Below are 22,958 nucleotides of genomic sequence, written 5' to 3' on the forward strand. Positions count from 1 at the left end.
GCAATAAAGCATTAAAAACTTTGCTTTTTTAATTTAATCAGGCGCTATGGTTAGTATAGAGATGTGCGCCGCAAATTTATTTTATTTTAATGAAGTATCAGATATTTTGTTAAATATTTACTATATTTCAATAAAATAATTCCGTACAATTAAAATTAATTACGCCTGTCTACGTACATCATTCATACCACATTTTCTCCCGCTAGATGGCGCCTGAATGAAGTGCTATTGGCCTGTCAATTTACCTACTAACTTTCCAATGGTGAATTTTTGTAACGATATTGTACAGTCAACAGCACATCAAGCTACACATTGACGTATCTTGTTCCGTTGCACTGGAGGCGATTTTCGAACAAAAATGTGTAGTCTGATACGCTGTTGTCCGTACATAGCGTAACGAAACTTTATGGTCAATTATGTAATAGTGGTAATAGTGACCGATTTGATATTCATAGTGACTCACCTAGCAGGATACGTTCCGTTATAATTCAATTTATGTATTTTTCCCTTTTTTTGTTACAGTCGGTGTGGTTTTTTTTTGTAGTAGAACAAGTGCATTATTACGTTTTTATTTTAGTTGCTGCTGTCGTTATTGATGTTGTCAATTTTATAGTCTTTTTTACTAATTGCAAGTGGTATTTACTTGCAACTGTTTGATACATTTAATTTTAAGGTGTTCCCAGCTTACATTATTAAGATTGTACTTGGTACTTGGTGCAACGGGTTGGTGTCCGCAATTCGACGACAAAGCGTTTTGCAAATATCCGAGGGGCACTGCCACTGCGCCCGTAACCCTGAGACATAAGTTGACAAGTCCCATGAGCCATCCCTTACCCTTCAAAACCGGAACGCAGTAATAGATAAGGTGGCAGTACTTCCGTGGACAAACTTTCATTAGGAGTTCTACTGCTACTACCAAAAACATCGATTATACGTACGATCGGCGCACGTCTGTACGTACTACTATTTATTATCAATTATAATTATTGTCGCTTGTGAATTATCATTTTCACAATTTATATATAATTTATAATCCAATTTAATTTATATTTTCAGTATTATACACAAAGAAAACTCACGCTGTTATATACAAATATTTATTTTAATTCATCGTCCTTACAATACAGTAAATAAATACCTATAATTAGATAATTTAAATGCTAAATTTAACAACTGATTTCATTTTAGTGCGTGCTGCAAAATTATTAAAATACAAGCAGAATTAAGTACGTTTTTATTTAGAGGCAGATCGGTGCTCAATACATTAATAGGCCTTATTTAGGAAAGGTAAGCGGGGTATAAGCACCGCTTGGCACAATATGACTAGGAGATATTGAGAATAAACAATAATACATTGTAATTTAATGTTCACTCTTGATTGATTGCCCAACTCGTGGCGCCAGGTGGTATGTGGAATTGAACCAATCTGATACCTCCGTTTTCGTCGCTAGTTACCATCTGTAACAAGAATTTTTAAATACACAATTAAAATATCCGCAAAACGATTGCTAAAACTAATTTGTTAAAATAATGGCGTTAAAATAATTCAACTGCCTCCGTGGTCGATTCGCTGGTCATCCGTCAGTGTAACGTAGTGGTTATATTCTCATTGACTTACCGCACACACACAATAATATTGACAGTAATATTACTTGTGCGCGGGCGATATTGTTGTGTTAGGATTCAGTAATTGAAGAAATACATTTGATTATTGTGTCAAAACTGGTAGTTTTACTTTCTTTTTGTTGTTGTTTATCTTTTAGAGTTATTTACGATATATCGAAAATATAGATGATTTTTACCGATATATCGCAAAATGTCGATACGCAGCGACCTGTCGCGTAGCCGAATTAGGAGTGAGGCACAACCAATGATCTAAGAGTGGTTACACATGGGGACTTTTAGCAAATACGCGATTGCATCGCTGCTTAAAATCGCGCGCGTGTGTGAAGGCAGACGATTAGCGATTGCATCGCCCTTATACGTGATTCCTTGTGTTTTATTTACTTTACTACGGCAATTACTGTATTTTCTAAATATTTTCGTTTTTAAGTGATTTAAAATGCCGCAACTTTACAAATGCCAGGTTCGTATCTTTGCTCGACGCAGATTCATTGCAAGGTCAGTCTTTTGACTGAGATTCGAATTTTCACTACGGGAACGCTAGCAACACATCTCCCTTTTTTGTATAAGATTATTGGGCACAACGCCAAAGAAGCAATCTGTACGTGGCCTCAGCTGTAGGCACTACAGAAACGCGTCAATCTAAATAGCACCCTAAGCGCATTATTATATGAACTAAGCTGCGTAAAGTAACCCATAGGCTACACGTGTAGAAGGACTGGCAATATGCTCTGAAGAGCAAAACCTTGACTTTAAAAACAATGCAGCTTTAGGAATTTCTCTATGTATGAAACTAACGGGAAGAAAGATGAAAATATGAAATTTATTTTCAACGACTTCTTAGCCGTAGCGCCATCTATGAGAAATCTATGAAAGTATTTCGTCACCCAGTTAGAAACCTTTACAGCTACCAGCCCCGGCTAGAGATGTCGCTATTCACTGTATTGGAATTTTTAATGAATCAATCCAATACAATTGTTCTATATGGAACTGAGTACATAGAACTACTGGGAACAAAACCTAATCGCGACAACGTGCAAATAATAGTACGAGCTGTTTATAATACGGGCGTAAGACATTGATACATACGTGTACTTGTTGCCCTAACTGCTCCGTTGTACTGCTTTGAAGAGAATCGGCTTTGGTCACATCCTCGAGGTTATCTGAAGAAAAATAACAATTTAAAACCTGTGTTGTGAGATTTCATATCAAATTAAACGCATCAAGAAAGCTTTTATTTTCTTCAATATTGCAAGATGACAATAAATAGTTATTTAAGAGATCGCTTAGGTACTTTACTGGAAAAAACATTTACTGATGACAAAATAGTACCTAGCTGATTTCACGATCTGCCAAGACATTTTCAATTAAAAAAAATCACTTTTGCAACACTGATGATGGTGTTTTTTCTACCTGCAGTACATTAGCACAATACATGATACATCACATTGACTGCCGAAGGTAGTCTTCGAACCGAAATCGGTGGCCACCACACAAACGGTCTTCAATCAATCAATCAATTTATTTATTTGTCTTCTACGTAATAATGCGTAGTCGGCACTAAAAATTAAAATCCTACTGACGATGCCGATATACGTAATATTACGTATACGTAATTTTGCGTACTTCGGCACCACGTATAAAATTTGTTTTAAGAGGCCGACTTACGCATCATTGCGTGTACGCAAAATAATGTACGGACGGCACCTCGAGTAACAAAAGCTAGTTAGCAATCTTGCTCTCTCCTGGATTCATCAATGACGTGCAAAAGTGTGGCCCGTTTGCGAGCAGCTAGTGATTGCAGTCGGTATATATTTTATCGACTATCGATTGAATAATGGTCACGCTTATGGAATAAATAACCGAACTTGTTTCACTTGAATCATCCTCGACCCATTATTCATCAATTACTAAGCACAAGTTCATTTAAATTGTCAATTTTTGTAAGTTCATACACAAATACACTGTATTTAAAACTATGTTTATGAAAAATACAAAGAGACATATTTTGAAGTTTTTCATTTTAATTCAATATATGTAGATAATGAAACCCGGCTATTCTTCTTAAAATTTATATGAATATTAATAGATTTTGATACTAGTAGGCCAACTGTCAAAATAAGAATAAAGAAAGCAAAACGCAAATAGTAATCATTTAATCATCAATTCAATCATTTTTGGCAACATTTTATATATTTTTTAATCTATCGATCATATAGATAACCATTTCGACCCCTCCCACGTAAAGTGTCGTATGTCGAAATTGCCAAGGTTACAGGAGCCTTTTAAAGTTCTAAATTCACTGAAATAAGCATAACACGTGACTTCTCACTTTTGTTGTGCAAATCTCGTTACTCACATAGAGTATTATAAAATCCTAGATATCGCTTAGATTATCTATTAGATGATTACAACACTCTGCCGAATGAAACGGAGAACTTTAAAACACTCCCCTGTAAACTTGGCAATTTCGACATACGATACTTTGCGTAGGAGGAGTCGGTTTAAAGAAAACTGGCAACCCTACAAATGTCATTTTACTCCGTCTTCAAAAAAGACCGACTATAGTTTGTTATAATTATTAATATAAAGATAGAACACAATGACAAATTCCTTTAATCTGATAGGACTCGAACCTTTGTCTGTGCTATACCAGGGCAGTCGCTTCTATAACTCCAATCTTTTGTACTAATAAATTATAATCTCTTGTTATCTTTAAAACCGGTAACCAGCACAAGCTGCAGCAAGTTCTTCCAAGCTGTGTCTTCCTTCATCGTCTGTTGGTAAATATAGATTATAATTATAAAGTTATTACTTACGTATAATTGTAAATAACGATGGGTCGTCTGTTTCTTGTAGTAGATTTACTGTTGCAGCTTTGCTTCCTGTAAAAAAAAAATATTAATTTTATCAACAATTTCAATGGAGAGTTGTATAAATTAGATTTTTTTCGCACCTCTATAGTAATTATATTATGATTTATTCTTCAATAACTAGAACTTCTTTGTTAATAAGAAAACGACTTCAAAACTTTACTAGCAGCAGATAGATATATAGTCCTCATCAAAACGAATATGAATCCAAACACAAGGTAGCTGATGTATGCTACAGACGAACTCCTCACTGTACTCATGAATACAGCTATATTTATTACATTTTTGTTATTATTACACTATTATCAAAATATTTTGTTAAATTGCCGCGTTCGTGAATTTCGTTTTCCTCAAAACATTATATAGAAAGCTTTTAGCGTTAAGTCCGCAATTTTTTATTTAGTGACGGGACGAACAAGTCGTGCGCCTGATGGTAAGCGACACGCCTACCCATAACAGTTGTGGTGCCACTCAAGCTTTAAATCGCAACGATCTGTGGGGCACTGCTAGTGTGCCCGTCACCCTGAGACATGAGTGGAAAAGTCCCATGTGCCTGTAATTTCACCAGCACCCTTACCCTTCAAAACGGGAACGTGTTGTACGTCAATAAACTTTAATAAATAAATATCGTTGTAAGTTCAACACCTATTATTGCAAGTTACGCCATTTTGATTTTATATTGAAATTTCAATTTCAATGTGCTGCCATCTAGCTGCAAAAGCTGAAGGACGAACGAACGTTTTAATTATGGTTATTAACGTTCTTAAAAAAAACAACTATATTGCAGCGGCATAAGGTTTACTATCATTTCTTATAACAAAAAATCGATTACGTTTAAAAAAAATGGAAAATTTATTAAAATAAGTTTTAACGATGATATAAAACACCAGCATGGATTATATTATAGATACGACTATAATTTTTGCACTCTAAAGTAGTAAAACAAAGCATTTTCCACGATTTTTGACATTTTTTACCAATTGACGACCTTATAATCGAAAATGGCGGATTGACCTCACGTTTGCCGAACCCCACGTTGGCCCACGCGACGCGCCCCTTAAGCACAACTACAGTATTTATTGCTCTGTGGGCCGTTGCCTCTGACACATACATACGTTAATAATTAACAACGTACCATCTTGTTTCTTGTCGTCAGTAATTTCATAATAGTATTTTGTAGTTTCATTGTCTGCATCTGAAAAAAAAAAAACTTTTTGAACTGTTTTGACCGCACGCGCAGTGCAAATAATAATAGTGTGTCAACTACGAGGTCTATCAGGATACTACATCCGGATAGTATTTAGTTTGTACGTTACACAATGAACACAAGTTCATTATGATGTGTATGCACTATTTCGTTATAAAAAATTCGCTTACACTCCTTTCCGCGGCAATGTAAATTAAGGTGGTTTTCCACCAGCGAGGCGAGGCGAGACGAAGATTGAAATTTGCATGACAAAATTTTAAATCTCTCCTAGCCCATCCTCGGTGGAAATGGTCTGGGTTAACGAGGTTGGGAGGGGTGAGAATTGAAATATTTGTTTATGTAATATTGAACCGTATTGCTGTCAACATAAAGTATTATACTTTTTAACGGAAGTACAATTTCGCGCGCAAGCTTGCGCGATCTCGCGATGGCTATTAATATCAGTCGCGAGAGCGTGGGGTACATACGATTTGAGATTTAAAAAAACCGACCTCAAAAGTACGTGGCAATCGGTTACCGGAAAGTGCGCAAACCCGGAATCATCCCCTATTACACGGGAGATAATAATAATCGGTTCTCACCACTTAAAGTAAATTGAGAGAGAAAAACGCCTTGAATTAAAGAATAGCAAAATTAACCATTAAAATAATTGCTCATTATAGTAAAATTTAGGCGCTATTTATAAAAATGAATCTTCATGCGTGAACAGCCACCCTTAGAGCTGGATGATTTTCTTCAAAATTAAATGAGACCACTATGGAGGTACCCTCTTTCCAACAAAAAAAGAATTATGAAAATTGGTTCACAAACACCGGAGTTATCGCGTAACATATATACAAACAAAAAACGTACAGTCGAATTGAGAACCTCCTCCTTTTTCTCTCATCTAATTATTCTTCCGTTAACATATTGTTTAATAATAAAATTTTTTCGACGAACTCTTTCACAAGGAGTTCTACTGCTACTTGATAATTTACGGGACCTGTTACTTCAGCCGCGTATTTACCGCTAGATGAACTGATCGGCACTGAATCTTCACTATCCACAACCACAGCGCGAGCTATTAGTGGCAGTTTTTGGTGGAAATAGTTCGGTGAGATTTCTACTTTCGTCTCGTCTCGTCACGCCTCGCCGGTGGAAAACTACCATTAAAGTCTGACATGTGCGAGTAATAGACTGGTTATAGTAAGTTCAGTAACTTACCTATCGATTTGGCTGCAACTGCGTTTGCATCAGTAGTATCTAATATCTGTAACAAATTAAATAAACTAATATCTAAACTAAGACGCCTCGAGCGGAAGGTATAAAAGATAATGGCAATTATGTCATATTCAAAAGTAACGTGATTTAAGTATGTGTAATGTAAATATTTTTAATTTAATAAAATATTTAATGCTAAAGTCCATTTCACATAGCATGGGTAACGGTGACGTTTGAGATTTGAATTTGCTAGAGATGTAGTGAAGTAAAATTGAATGAAAAAAAAATCGGTTTAAATATTGCGGCGCACATTATAACTTGTAACGCCACCATACAAGATGGAGCGAAACGCTACCGCTCATGCAACTGAGGCCACACCTCGAGATCCTACGATCAGTGACGTCGGCGCACACGCGTCACACCATCATCGCTACCGTAACGAGGCTGCCGCCCCGCTTCGAGACCCAGCTAGTGTTCTCCGCTGCGGCGGTCCCCTCGCTGCACACTCTGCTTGCTTCTTGCTTGAGAGACTAACGCGCGCGAATAGCTAGCTTCGTAGTGCTTTCGTATTTTGTACTTATATATTTAATTATTTTAGTAAAGCTTCATAATTAACCTATCAAATAATATTCTTCATTAGTTTTCGCGTACCTTTTTTAATTCCCTGCATATATTTTATTCAGTTAAAATTTTACGTATTTCGGGAGCGAGTCGAATCGACAGATAGAGGTAACAAACCTACTCCTACAATATGTTATCGAAATAGTTTGTAACGAAAAGAGGATTGTTTTAGAGACAATAGTTAAGAACAAATAATAAACAAAATAAAAAGTATTGTAGTAAGTTTTTATTGGGGTGACAGAGGGAAATCAAGTTTTTTTCTAATAGGGTGGTTTTAATAGACGACATATACAGTATGTACAACGTCGGTGTTACAGTGGGAAAGGACTCCCCCTAATCGGCACGTAGTCGAGGACCCGTATACACGTTCCAATTAGGAAGCGGCTCAGGGTGCAACAACTACATGTTACGTTCTAAAGCGCAATTCCAATAAGGAAGCAGCGCTAGAAGCGTAGTATGGTGCAGTAGGTTCAACAGTAACGATCTCAATCAACTAGATCTAGAATCAACAACAACGAAACAAAATTTAAACAATTACTTCAAAAACATGTGTCAGAGCTATATGTAGAGCAGGTCCGCTCGAATCTTGTAGACCGTTTTTTAGAAAGCTAAATCTTCTAACGCTTCCCGCCATGTACGTATATGAGGTACGCATGTTTGTTAAAAAAAACTTGGTCTTATTTACTAGGAAACGTGAAGTATGTAATTTTTTAACTAGATATCCAAACCGTATAGCTGGCCCCTCCCATAAGACTACTTGCTTTAACAGGAATTGCTATAACATGTCCATACAAATATATAATGCCTTGCCTGCAGCTATCGCAGATTTACCTATCAAAATATTAAAAAAAAAGTTATTTGATTTGCTATGTGATCTGTGTTTATACGATATCAAAGATTTTTTAATAATAAAAAGAAATTGACATTTTGTTTGTATTTGACACTTTGTTCATATTTGTGCTGTTCTTACTTCTTTGATATTGTTTAATTTATGATGTTGTTACTGTTGCTATTTATTGGCTTTTTGACTTAATTTTATACGACATTGCTTGTTTGACAAATTGTATAATTTAAATTTATGACATTATTTAACTTCAATTTATTTTAATATTTGCGTGCCAGTATCTGGTGCAACACGTGTTCTTGACACCTTGTATAATAATATCTTTTCTTACCGTGTTTGCTTGCGAATAAATATTTCATTTCATTTCATTTCAACATCACGCAAAGATCAAAACAAAAGAAAAAGACCAGCATTAAAGGTTTGATTATCGATTCTATGGTCTAAATGTCTATGGATAAATATTCCGTTTTACGCATCAATAGTTGGGATAATTTATTTTTCTCTTTTTCATTTCAGTATCTATGTACTTTATATACTGCAATTCAAAAGTCACAGTACCCATCCTATGTGAAATGGACTGATAAAAAAGTTTCAAGTCCATGCAGTAAGAGCAGAGATGAGAGATGCACGTTTTTTTGCTTTTATTGCATGGTCGCTCGACAAGTGATGTGACTTTCTTACGTAATAAAACTACATTAATAAAAACAATTTCGGCCATTTTGTTTTTATAGAAAGTTTAGAGTCCAAATCGATCAAGATTTTTGGTGGATATTGCAAATCGTTTAAAAAAAAACCAAATTTATTAGTGAATTCGGGGACAAATAATAAAAATTCTTGAATAAGCCTCGCCTTATACGAGGCAGGCAATCCCCATACTCGCCGAAGTATATAAAATGCTTTTCTCATACAATGCGAGGAAATAAAGACTAAATAATGAAGGAGAATGTTTAATACAATAAGTACACGAACTAGTATTCTATTACGAATTTTGTTTCTTGTTTTAAATTCGACGGAGTACAGTCCACTATTGTAATTTCGCTCTTCCCACTAGAACGCATTTTTGCGAAGAAAATATGAAAAATACCAAAAAATAGAATAAATAAAAAGAATTCCAAAGTACTTTCGTTAATTTTGCCGCCTTTTTTAACGTATATGGTGCAGGTATAATTAAACGCAACCACAAACTATAAACTTTTTTTTTCATTCTCACAATTACGGACGCCGATGTGGGTATGACAGATTTTCTTTACATAGAATAGCTCTTTGTTAGTGGATATATTTAAAAGTTTAGAAGAGCGTACAGAAAGGGATTTACGAGTCCGGCAAAAGCACGTTATATAAATTACAAACTTAGTGGGTTCTTTTTTTACAGTAATGCAAACATTTCCCAGCATGTTTGAGAAAAACATATTCAATATTCTAAAGGAAGTAGGTACTATTTGAAACTATATTATCTACATATTTACATTGGGGTATACTATAAAAAGAAAATAAGTATGTAATACATACCAAATCGTCACTAATTATATTTAGTGGTGCCTGAAAAAGAAAAAAATCGCCATGAAAAAAACTGCTAATAAGACGTTCATCGTAGACAATAGAATAAAAAAGAATTTTGTGTTATAGTTGCGTTGTGAATTATATAAAGATTGGATGAGCATTAAAATAAATAAAAAAAGCTATTTCGATTAACAGTTAACTTGCTAAGTGGTTACAATCGATACTAAATTACAAAAAAAACGTTAAACGAGACGTTAAAATATTATATATAACATGCATTTATTACAATAACCTGCCTGGGTTGAAAATAGGGAATCTGGTACTCATGGTACCGTGTACCATACAGAGCAACAGAATTCACTCAGGGGCACTACTCAGAGCAGAATCTTAGGGTCGTATACTAGAACTCTACTCAATGCTCAAGTCAGGATTTGATCAGACTTGAATATGATTTCCAGCACTGGAAATACGACCCTAATGGCAAGGACTTGAGTATGATTTTCAGTGCTCACTGCAATACTCTAGTCCTGACTTGAGTATTGAGTAGAGTTCTGGAATACGACCCTCAGTCTTGCCGGGAATCGAACACGACCAGCCAGCACCCATAGTGCAAACCTTTGGGCCGCCGAGGTACTCATATATTCAACGTCATTATATACCATAGTCAGCTATGAATTGCTAAGGTGTTTGCCCTATTGCTGTTACAGAGTTTACCAGCCTTAAAAGACGTGTGTGCTTGCGTTTGTATTTATGTGTACGTGTCAAACTAATATGTAGCAATAATGTAAAACATACCTTATCTACTTTTTGTACTTTGGCTTTTGAGGCAGCACCTATAGATTCGACTTTTTGCACCCGCGGCTGGTTCACCACTATCGACTCAGCTAAGTGACCCTGTAATAAAAAAACGCGGTGTTTATTACATAAATGTTGTTACAAAATATCAATATTAAACGTCAAACAAATATTCGCCAGTAAGCGGTAGCAGTGATAACTACAGAATTTTTGTTTCTCATTGTTACTATCTGGAAATCTTTAAGTGAGGAAATCTTCAGCAGTGGACGTCTTCCGGTATGACGATGATGATTGTTTTTGAGCGTTAACTTGTTAACGCGAGAGCCGTTGAGCGTCAAGTTATATCTCAGAGTGACAGGCGTTGTGACAATGCCCATCAGATCTTTGCGATTTAAAGCTCTGAGTGGCACTGCAACTGTTATGCACAGGAGTGTAGTTTCCCATCAGGCGCACGACTTGTTCGTCCCGTTACTTAATATTATAAACAAAAAAAATCTTCTTACAGTTGAAGAAATATATAATCGTAAAATATAAAAAATTTTCATTAATTATTTATTCAAATATTATAAGGGTAAATAAGCTTATTCCATACATTCATTTAAAAGTTTGTTAATTGATATTATTAGGCGCGTCGGAGTTGATTGTGATTGGTCCGAACATTTTATCTACTGGTTCAAATAGCCAATGACATTGCTTTTAAAATTCCCTACTTGAGAAAAAATGGCGGGAATTGAAAAGAAGGGATTTAGGAAGCAATGTCTTTAGGTGAAAGAAAAGAAAGAAAAATTTATGTATACGTATTGCATCAAATGTTCAAGTTAGATTTGTCAGGAATTGTAACGGTATTTTGTGGTTCGATATTTTGTGGAGTATATTTTAAAGTTCTAATATAAATTGTTGGATGAATAGATAATTTAATAAATCAGTTTGGTTAACATGGCGTTTTATTGGAGTGTTTGGAGAACTCTACACAGTGAAGAAAAACATTATAACGAAATCTTCAAACCGGTACCGATACGGGTCAATGGACCCGCACCCAGCAGTGGAACGCAAAACATTTGGAAATTGAATTAAAAAGGTGTTATTTTAATAGCACACTTACGCTAGCGTTCATGTGCTGGTACAGCAGCTGCTTCCTCATGTAACCTGCCCCGCAGACGAGGCACTCGTAGGGCTTCTTGTCACTGTGCACGAAACGATGCATATTGCGATTGTCCCGCGAATTGAATGACTTGCCACACACCTTAGGGACATGAACAAAATATATTTCAAAGCTGACAAGTTATTCTTTGAATCTGAAACATCTTTGTATGCGAATACCATATTAGACAACAATTCATCGAGTATATAACCAGAAATAGAGACGAAATAAGGGTCATATATTCCTGGTAACACATTAGCGATACAGCTCTTGTAAATATCAACTCCCGTTTGCACTGAAATATAGACAGGCCAACTACTGACCCGTGTGTACGTCTCCGTATATTCCAAAAAATATTCTGTATTTATTGTAGTAAAGATAATATCACTAACAAGCCGTGCTGTTCTATTCGGTGGTGTGGGAAAAATAGCAAAACGTCTAACTACAAAACAAACGGAAACAAATTTCATCGGTAATTAAATATTAAACATGTAATTTTGCAATTTAGGTCCATTATAGCAAAGCTCAAGTTAACTGGTCGATTTGAAGTGAAGCAGTTGACGACGCCCGTCAATTGTTTCGAACTCGGGCTGGCCAATCGGAGCGCAGTTGTCACAGTAATAATAATAATTCATTTATTCGCTTCAAATAGGGTAGGGTACATTACACATGTTGATGGTAAAAATTAAATCAGAACTTAAACCTATTCGGCCTTCTAAAATAAAAGCATGCAAATACAATAATAAAATAATACATTGGTGGATTGAGATTCGATTTTAAAACAATAATTAGGCAACAAATTGATAAATTTAAGATAATTGATTTAATTTGATATGTCAGAATCGTGTATGTCATAATTTAATAATAATATATATATATTTCTTTTTTAATGATGGGAAAAATGTATGCATCAATTAATTATTCTTTATGATTCATGAATTCGTCAATAGAGTAAAATAAATGATCAAAGAGCCACATGCGCAATTCCTTTTTAAAATTAGTCAATGGTAGAGGCTTAATGCGATCTGGTATACGATTAAAAATTTTTCCACACATTACATACGAGTTATTTAGAAAACGTTTTGTTTTGGGTATTGTATTTAGTACGACTTTATTGGGCTTCCTTAGGCTTCTGAATGTTACGTCCTTCGCTATTAAGAATTTCGATAGATTTCGTTTCACGAATATACCAACTTCGAAAATGTACAGGCATGGGAGGGGCAATACTCTTAGCGTTTTAAAGTAATGATGTGGCAGAATAGTTTTTAAACAAATTAAATGACTTTTCGCCTCTATTTCTGGTTATATACTCGATGCAACAATACGATGCTGTGATCTCAAAGTAAACAACTAAAGCACTTATGTTATGGAAATCGGAAACAACAACGGTACAACAAACAACAAGACCCGAGACAATATAGAAAAGTCAGTTGAGATAGTGACATTATGAAAACCGGCGTGTACGCCACACCATCACGGCGGTCGCCGAAACATGCAAGGTATATTATGTTCGTGTTTTGTTTCATATTGTTACAATTCGTAATTTGTTTTTTTTTTCTATTCTTGTTATTTTTTATAGGCAACTGTTTGTGGTTATGCCATTTTGAATGTAAAAAAAATATTACATTTATATAGCAACGAAATCTACAAAGTTAAGTTAGTAACAGGCAGGTGGTAACATAGGATAAAAACAATATTACCAAAAAAATATATCTTTGATAATATTGTTCTTCTTTACAAAATAGTACGCGGTTAATCAGAGCGTGTTCTGCAATAAAAACAAAATTAGCGAATATTTTTTAAATTTAATTACCGTCAAAACTTCACTCATCACAAGATATATATTATTATATCGGACAGTTTCCTCATACCAGTATAAGTTCCTTTTTTATCGATCATGAAATTGGATAGCGGAAACTGTCGAATTGAGAACCTCCTTTTTTGAAGTCGGTTAAAAATGACAGATTAATTTTTAACCGACTTTAAAAAAAGATGAGGTTTATTCGACTGTATTTTTTTTCCAAGAACTTTGAGGTTGGTTTTTTTTATTTATTTCCAAATTAGACTCAAAATCAAAATAAGAAACTTAAATAACTGATCACGCTTTTGAAAAATCACTGCAATATTTTGAGGAATTTACAAGTATTCCACTAAATGCCGGTGAGTGTATAAACGACTTTTTCTTTTTTATAATAAGTATATTTATCTAATTATAGTTTATGTGAATTACCAATCTATGGTTTTATATAAGAACATTACCTCGCAAACGTAGGGTTTTTCCCCACTGTGTATCCTTGTGTGTTTCTTATAATGTTCCGGGTAGACGAATGTGGCGTGGCACAGCTCGCATTCCAGAGGGCGTTCGCCTGTGTGAGAGGCCTTTATGTGGTAGTCCAGGAGCCTGCAAGTTGAGTATTTTTATTATGTATATTTTACGTTTATTTTTTGTTTCTAACTTCGAGATGATGTATTTATTACCGATAACTGGCTGTGAAAATTGCAACATCAAACTGAGCGAATTGGAATCAATTTATTTCATTGTCAATATATTTATAGTTTTTATTGTAAGTTACAAAATGTATACTGGCCTTCATTTATTTCTCTCGTGAGTTTGGGTGTAATTTGTGGTTGTCTATGTGTGATCCATGGCATCCGCGACACAGGTTTACCATGAGTGTGTTGAAAAAAAAATGGCATCAGAGTCATCTGTGACCATGACAAAAAAAGTTTATTTTCCTATGTGTAACAATCGCGTATATATACTTTGTATTTACATTGCAAAGAGGTGCAAATGATATAACAAAATCGATATTTATAACAAAGCACTCAAGCATAACTCCATACTAAGCAAACCCTGTACAGCGGATGCCATGGACACACACATAGTCAGATAACCACAAATTACAATCAAATTCTCAAGAGAAATAAATGTAGGCCATACATATATTGCTCCCGGCCCGGGAATCGAACCGGCACCTTGCGTGGCAATCCGGCACGGTAACCGTTCGGCCACGGAGGCAGTTAAACAGATACAGAAAGAGCGCTTCGCACCGTCGGCGCTTGAACCGCTTGGGGCAGTGCTGGCACTGGTGGCGCTTGTCGTCCAGGTGCGTGGCGCGCGTGTGCGAGTGCAGGTTCGAGCGCTGCGCGAAGCACGCGCCGCAGCGCCCGCACACGAAGGGCCGCTCGCCTGCGAGGGAAGCCGTGGCTCAATCCATGTCTCGAGAGTCGTTTGACGAGTAACTCGTATGAATATTAAATGTTGCTAACAAAGGCAGTCCAGAAGCCATACTTGGCGAGGCACTAAGCGCCTACGAAACTATTAACAATTATTCGGAAAAGACGATTACCAGAAACGTTTGAGGAAGTAGATAGTAAATAGTAGTATCAAAAATATACATATACTATAGTAAAATAACTCTATGTAGGCAGCAATATGGTTCAATATTATTTGAATTACAGTTTTGCCATACAAATTTCAATCCTCGTCTCGTCTCACATTGCCTGTGGAAAAGCACCTCAAGATCCTTTTTGTCGGTATTACAGATATAGTTAATTTTTACTTAATCGTTATTCTTAGAGAAAATAAAAGTGATCAGCCAACCTGACGTCAGAATGGCTGGCCACTTAATTTCTTTAATTTAATAATTAACGCAAAGGTAGCATATATTTTATTGTAGATAACAAGTAGTAGCCAAATACGTAGTAAATAATGCGCCTAGTTTGGTTCATACATCCAGTTTGGTCCAGGCTGACTGACACCCACTTTTGGGCACGGATCTCCTCTAAAGAGAGGGTTCATAGTTCGCACACGGATTGAAGACCTTCAATATGCAGTTTTCACCGCTAAAAATCCCAGGGTCACCGCCACCACTGCGGGCCTCACCCGTGTGGATCCTCATGTGGTCCTTGACCTCTGCGCGGCGCGCGAAGGCCTTGGCGCACACGCCGCACACGAACGGCTTGTTCCCCGAATGCACCACCCCGTGCACCTCCAGGTTGTGCTGAGTCCCGAACGCTTTGCCTGCGGGCAGACGACCACATCTGTTACCGAGTCTCACGTTCAAGCAATCACAGGTACACCTTCTTCGAAGTCTAATATGTTGATTTAAGTGAAATTAACCTTAGATTAAGAACGTTCAAAGTATTATTTCTATCTATAAAAGCCAGATTTGTATATATAATTGTTACACGAAGGAAATGAAACTATTTTTTCCGGATTTATTTGGGCCCTTTACAGGTCCCATAGTCAGTCAACCGTGACCATGGGACCTATAAAGGACCCGAAACGTTGGTTTGTTTGAAAAAACAAATATACGCGATTTAAATCCGGAAAAATAGTTTCATTTCAGATTTGTATATTTAAATAATTTGCCGAAGGAATTCCCCTATACCATAAACACTCAAACATTAATTTAGTCAGCGCTATCTGGAGGAGCCAGGACTTACGATGCCTATCTTGCACGTCCAGCAATTGACTTTATTATAGTGTCACAGTTTTATTTTAGTCTCAGTACTATGTCTACACTTTTTGAATTGCGAATATGGTTTAAGCGAATTTTAAATGTATTGAAAGAGTTTTTACGGATTATTTTGAGTATTACTCGCGTACACTGGTTGTCTAAGTTTTTGAACTCAGGCGACAGTTTCGAGGCACCGGGGGGCGGGGAAGAGGGAGGATAGTGTTGTCAAAATGTATAATGAATGCGTTTAGTTGTGTTTTGTGTGCAATGAGAAAAATGCTTAAAAATAATAATATAATAATAACGCTCACAATCAACATAGCCCCGCACTAGGGAAACCCTGTGTCGCGGGTACCATGGACACACACATAGACAACCACAAATTACACCCAAACTCGCGAGAGAAATAAATATTTGTATGTAAAACATACAAATATTTCTCCCGGCCGGGGAATCGAACCTGGGACCTCTGCGTGGCAGTCCGGCATGATAACCGTTCGGCCACAGAGGCAGTTAAATATATGTTATTACTTAACAAATGTAATAAAAAAACATAGAGGGAACCGAAATCATGCACAATGGTACAGCCACTATCCATAATACCTAAATTAGAACCATTTTAGAAGGATTTCTAATTAATTTTTTTTTATCAAAATATATGTTTTGAATGTGATATTCTATTTTATGACGGCAGAGAGGTCCCCACGAGGGCTATGTAATTAGCATATGTTTTTTGTTGCTCATTTGTTTTAACTAGAATTTTTTTTATATTTTTTGTTATTATCGTTGTTCCGTTTTTTGTGTTATATGATCTATGTAATTATCTATGATTGTTTATAGTACCTACACTTGACACTGTTAGTTCAATTCAATTATTTATTAGTTTCATTAATTCTTGATTTGCATATATACACTATTGTGGACTATGACTTACTATTATACAATTATTTCTCATTATTTTGTAAACTGACGCTCACTTTTCGAAGAGTAATATAAAAAGACATGTGATTGTATTTGTGTGAAATTTGTAATGCTGCGAGAAATAAACTATTATTTATGTATTTTGCATTTTTTGGAACTACAAGGTCCAGGAGAGAACTTAATTGGTCTACATCGAAAAGTAAGTAAATATTTATGTCCTTCATGAAACTGTCGGAGCCATACCCAGTAACTTAGTTCATAAACTTTTAGCCGAAAAAGTATACTTACCACAAACATTACAAATGAAGTCTTTGATTCCGAGGTGTGTTTTCTCGTGTTGAGTCAAGTTCTGCTGAGTGAAGAATGTCTTCGAACACTGCTCGCATTTGAACGGACGAGGACGCTCCTGAAAATCGACAGCATTGCGAATGAGTGGTGCTTTATATTTAAACAAAATCAGTTGGGGCCACACTTTGGTTACGGTGATCGATCGTTTCCATTACTGTGATCGATATCTTCCGTTACAGTAATCGATAAAAATGTAGTTACAAGTTCGTGTAAAACACTTATTGTAACAATGCAAAAAATTCAGATTCTATTATGCCATTAGTATTTTTTATTTAACCTCTTTTTCTCTCTTTCGTTCCCTTAAACCTCTTTCATTACATTGATCGATTTCTATAGTTACGTAATTAATTACGTTCATTTCTATCGTGACTGTTTTTAACGTTTTACGTCAACACAGCAAATAGAGCGTAATAAATTAACGTCCTCAGTGGCTCAACAGTTTGTCCTGTGGGCGCTAGATTACAAGTTCCCGGGTTAGGTACCCGGTAGAACCAATTTGGAAAATTAACTTTTCTAAAGTGGTTCTAGTCTGGCTGTTAATAGTACAGGGAATTTCCAAGTTTGAGACCAGGCAATCGGTGTAGTCGTCTGGCACATTGTTATTGCCTATACGGGTAGTTTCAAATATATGGTCGCTTAAATTTGGAATAATATCCCCCTTCACTGCACAACCTCTCATCCATTAAATCCTTTAGAGTTAAGATAAAACAGCACTATCTAGAGCTCCAACTAAGCGGCTAGATAACTGACTGAAAAATGTCAAACAAGTGCAGTACTTCATTTCATAAAAACAATACAATATATCGTCGGTGATAGTGCAAATCAGCGTATGTAGTATTGGTAATATGCGCGTATCTGTACCAAACCAAATTTCACAGGAGAGGGACTTAACGTTATTACTGTGTTATTTCAATGGTTACGACTTTTATTTTTGCACAGTAAGCATTAATTTATGTTGTCTACGGACTGATACCAATAGATTCCCGAAAATCACGCTAATTTGGTTGCCACGACATTTACGCGGCTTTGATTTGGTATTTAATAATTTCCTATGATTAGTAATTTTACCATCTATATCGTATTTTTAGTTTAATTTTAAGATATATGTTGAAATAATAATAACGCACACACTCAACATAGCCCCGCACTAGAGAAACCCTGTGTCGCGGGTGCCATGGACACATACATAGACAACCACAAATTACACCCAAACGCACGAGAGAAATAAATGTAGGCCATACAAATATTTCTACCGGCCTGGGAGTCGAACCTGTGACCTCTGCGTGGCAGTCAGGCATGGTAACCGTTCGGCCACAGAGGCGAGGAGTAGTAGAGTTGGTTTAGTGTTAGCTAACATTAGTAGGTACTTTCGTGCCATTTCATCCCATTAAAGTGGCTCCTACTGAAAACCAGCATTGCAGCAGTCGAGCTGTGACATATGCTGAGTTTGACCCATTTCAGCCTGTATTTGTAATCTTTATAAATATACAAGTAGATATATAATATAATGGTCACTTATTATTTCATAATATGATAGTGTAAGTTTTTAATCACACACTTTAATTTAAATTTTTACCACTGGCACACTACGTCTCCCTCTCTGTTCAGTTCTCCTCTGCCTGAAAAGTTGTCTGGAAGACATCGCTTTATAAGGTCGCCTTTGCCCACATTAATTCTAAGTTGTACTGTTTTTCTTTTTTGTGTGTCAGCAATAAAGTGCATTATCTATCTATCTTTAATTTCTTCGAAGTAAATATTAATATTGCTGAATAAACGTTTCTTTATTTCTATTATTATTATCCATGGACAGACGCTCTGGTTGAGCGAGAGAATACATATTTTCTATGCAAAAGAGAAAACACACTTGATTAAAATCGGTCTCTGAATCGATACTCACCAAATGCGTCTTCAGATGGGCCTGATGCGTGTATTTCGAGGCGAAAGACTTGTTACAGACGGTACACGTGTACGGCCTGCTCCCGCTGTGTATGTTCATGTGTTCGTTCAACAACATTCGAGACGTGAATTTCTTCTTGCAGATGTTGCATTCGTGGATCTTGGCTTTGTCCGTGGGCTTATTTAGTTTTAGTGCGTGTTCCTCTGCGGTATAGAGAATACAACACTTGAATAGTGGATTGTGCGAGGTAGTAGCTTGTAGAGCTTCTTGGGAAAGAGTTCGTCCAAGAAAGTACCGCCACCATACTGCGTTCTGATTTTGAAAGGCACGGGTGCTGGTTAAATTACAGCCACATCAGACGTGTCTCAGGGCGACAGGTGCAGCGGCAGTTCATTAAAACTCTGAGTGGCATAGCAAGTGTTATGGCGAGGCGTGTCGCTAATGAATAGGCAAGCGGACTATTTGTTCGTCCTGTCGTTTGAATTATAAAAAAAGGATACCAAATAAGTTATTTAAATCCATTTTTTTTAGGAGTCTGGCATAAAACCCTAAGAGTTGGTCACACTAGTGTTTCGACGGCATCAGCAGTGGATTTGCAGTTGGATACAATACTTTTTATAAAAAATAAATATTGTAAATGATAGTCAATAAACATCTATTTACAAAAAGCAACCCCTAAAGCAGAGTTTCTTAACCTGTGTTCCATGGTCCGTGTGATGAACGCCGGGGGTCGACCATACCTAACATGTTGCATTACTAACTATAACTGATATATACATACATGTTGTGAGTAAATAGATGCAGTGCACGTGACCTTTTTGAATTTTCCTATCCATTATCCTGTATAATTATATATTATAATGTAACAATCCTACGCTCCGAGAGAATGGTACCCCGCCCAGGTTTTAACCGGATTTTACCCAAAGTGTCGGGGTTCTAAACATTAATGGGTTAACACCGCAAATTTAAAACCCCGGTTGTACATATCTGCACATACACGGGTTAACGATGTTGGTGATAATTTCAATAACAATACAAAAGCCTCACCCAAATGTGCTGTATAATCAGTCCGTTTTCGCATAAACTTCTTGCAGATCTGGCAGATATAGACCCTGGCATCATGTACTGTTCGCAGGTGGAACATGATCACCTCCGCGTCCACTGTTGGAGATTCCTGAAAGGTAGAAGTTTACATTAGGTCGTTAATTTACTATTTACATGCCTTCGTGGCCGAGCGGTTGCCTTGCTAGACCACCACGCAGAGGTTCGATTCCCGGGCTGCGATAAATGTTTGTATGACCTACATTTATTTATCTCGTTAGTTTTGGGTGTACTTAGGGTCAATTGAATTACTTCTAATAAAATATGATAATGAAATTATATTTATAACAGTGATACGTTATTTTAATTGTATATTTTTATTTACCTTAATAATCATAAACATTTAAACATGTTAATTCACATAGCATTATTCGAAATAGTAACTGCGTAAGAACAATAGTTGTTTAATGTTGAAGTCAAAGAACTTTTATTTTACGAAAATAGATAATCTTGTTAAATATATTTCAAGTAATGTACTTTAAATATGTATTAAATATTTTATTAATTTGTTTTCACACTACACACACTTATAACTGTATATATATATTGCAATGATTATGTAAGTATTTATTCGATGTAAGAGTACACACTGCAATAACACTATACATACTCATGATAGAAGTATTTACGTAGTTTATTTTATTTTATTTTCTGTTTCGGGACGCACTCTCACTCACTGGGCTAGGGCCCATTGAAAACCAGCGCCACAACCTAGCCTTGGCTGTGACTTTAGCTGAATGGGATCCTTTTGTACACGCCACAGCCGCACACATGTCAGTATAGTATTATGTAACTTGTTGTTTAAATGTTTTTTTACGCTGTTTCTTGTGTTATTTCTGTTCTAGCTACACTAGTCTTTTAAATTTTCATTGAATCGATATTCAATTATTTTTTGTGAAATTACTCCACTAGTTTGTTATAATTATTAATACATTAATTATTAATACATCGAACACTCAGAAAATATTCCTTCGATCCGGCCGGATTCGAACCGACGTCTTCTATCTTACCGTGCCACCGTGCCAGACGCTATACCAACTAAGCCGCGGAACGAACCAGCGGACCTCACGAATTTTTCTATGTGCTTGCGTCGTATCTTTGTATTTGGTTTTTCAACGATTTTTTAGTCGTAGCGCCATCTATGAGAAATCTTTTTTTCATCTATGAGAAAGATTTTTTGTGAAATTACTCCAGGAGTAATTTCATAAAAATTACGATACGATAATATCGAAATTACGTACATTAAAAGCCTAGTGTTTGCCATATGATTCATATGGCAATTTAATGACTTCTTGCAATTAGCCGACAAAATAGCCTTTAAATTAGCCTAGCCACGACTGGTAGCTGTAAAGTTACCTAACTGGGTGATGACACTTTCCTATATTTCTCATAGATGGCGCTACGGCTAAAAAGTCGATGAAAATCAAATACAAAGATCCAACAAAAACAAGCACATAGAAAAATTCGTGAGGTTAACTGGTTCATTCCGTGGCTTAGTTGGCACAACGTCTGGCACGGTTTGCTAGAAGACGTCGCTTCGAATTCGGCCGGATCGAAGGAATTTGTTTTGAGTGTTCGACCTTTGTATTAATAATTAAATAACACTTATTTAAGTAAATACACTAGACTAATTAGTGAAGATATTATATTTTTATAGACCATACAAAATGTTAACACGTTAAAGAATCTCTTATAGCATATATTATAAAGACGAAAGTGGTCGGTTTTGTTAAATTATGTAGTCTTAAGATTCAAAAGGGTGGAGTCTGAAAAACGGCTAAAGTTGAGACCTTTTTATCTACTACACACGAAGTTATTTAAGGATAAACTTGTACATTGCTTTATTCAGTGTAGATAAAGTTCTTTAGTATTATTATTATTAATAATAAACTGTACGTAATAAACATTAACACCAGTTACCTGATTCGTATTGTTACAGAGCAAGCAGCGAAATTCTCCATTCTCCCATTTTGCAACTTGTACTGTTGGCGGCTCGGGTGATGTTGGTTCAACCCTCAAGGTTTCAATCTCTGAGGTTTGAATCCCAGCGGATTCAATCCTGGAGGATTCAGTGGAGGGTTGCGATGTGGAGGATGTGGTGCTTTGCACTGATTTCACTCGGAACATCTCACCCGATTCTACTTTTATAAATGCTCCTCCTGATAAGTAAGTAAGTATAAAACATTAAGTTATTTATTAAACTAGTTCAGGATCAATCCTAGATCGTAGTACTTCTACATTTGCCAATCCTAGATTTATTGCTAAAGGCAACACAACTCTTATCGTACAGCAATCTGAGGCCGTAGCATTACAGTATATGTGTGATAAACCTCTCCGTGACGGTTACCCATCAGTAGCACGAAATGACAGAATATATCAAAGGTGGCAATTATTTAGAAAAGGTAACCAAATAAAGTAAAGTTT

At 36.1% G+C, this 22,958-nt stretch overlaps 1 protein-coding gene across 1 annotated transcript in view; it reads right to left on the reverse strand.

The window, feature by feature from the left end:
• Positions 1-1,094: 1,094 nt before the first annotated feature.
• LOC113228746 (zinc finger protein 250-like) overlaps positions 1,095-22,958 on the reverse strand; it is a 33,261-nt gene continuing 11,397 nt past the window's right edge. The window contains exons 8-22 of the mRNA XM_026462110.1: positions 22,455-22,693; positions 20,481-20,607; positions 19,434-19,636; positions 17,477-17,594; positions 15,691-15,828; positions 14,856-14,994; positions 14,064-14,205; positions 11,766-11,906; positions 10,664-10,762; positions 9,878-9,907; positions 6,907-6,952; positions 5,632-5,691; positions 4,443-4,508; positions 2,713-2,786; positions 1,095-1,458 (exon numbers count right to left, since the gene is read on the reverse strand). Of these exons, the coding sequence (XP_026317895.1) occupies positions 1,369-1,458; positions 2,713-2,786; positions 4,443-4,508; positions 5,632-5,691; positions 6,907-6,952; positions 9,878-9,907; positions 10,664-10,762; positions 11,766-11,906; positions 14,064-14,205; positions 14,856-14,994; positions 15,691-15,828; positions 17,477-17,594; positions 19,434-19,636; positions 20,481-20,607; positions 22,455-22,693 (1,712 nt within the window). The 3' untranslated portion in view covers positions 1,095-1,368. The remainder of the gene's footprint in view (positions 1,459-2,712; positions 2,787-4,442; positions 4,509-5,631; positions 5,692-6,906; positions 6,953-9,877; positions 9,908-10,663; positions 10,763-11,765; positions 11,907-14,063; positions 14,206-14,855; positions 14,995-15,690; positions 15,829-17,476; positions 17,595-19,433; positions 19,637-20,480; positions 20,608-22,454; positions 22,694-22,958) is intronic.

Source organism: Hyposmocoma kahamanoa, unplaced genomic scaffold (genome assembly GCF_003589595.1).
Source record: "Hyposmocoma kahamanoa isolate Upper Pololo Valley unplaced genomic scaffold, ASM358959v1 240, whole genome shotgun sequence".
Classification (NCBI taxonomy): Eukaryota; Metazoa; Arthropoda; class Insecta; order Lepidoptera; family Cosmopterigidae; genus Hyposmocoma; species Hyposmocoma kahamanoa.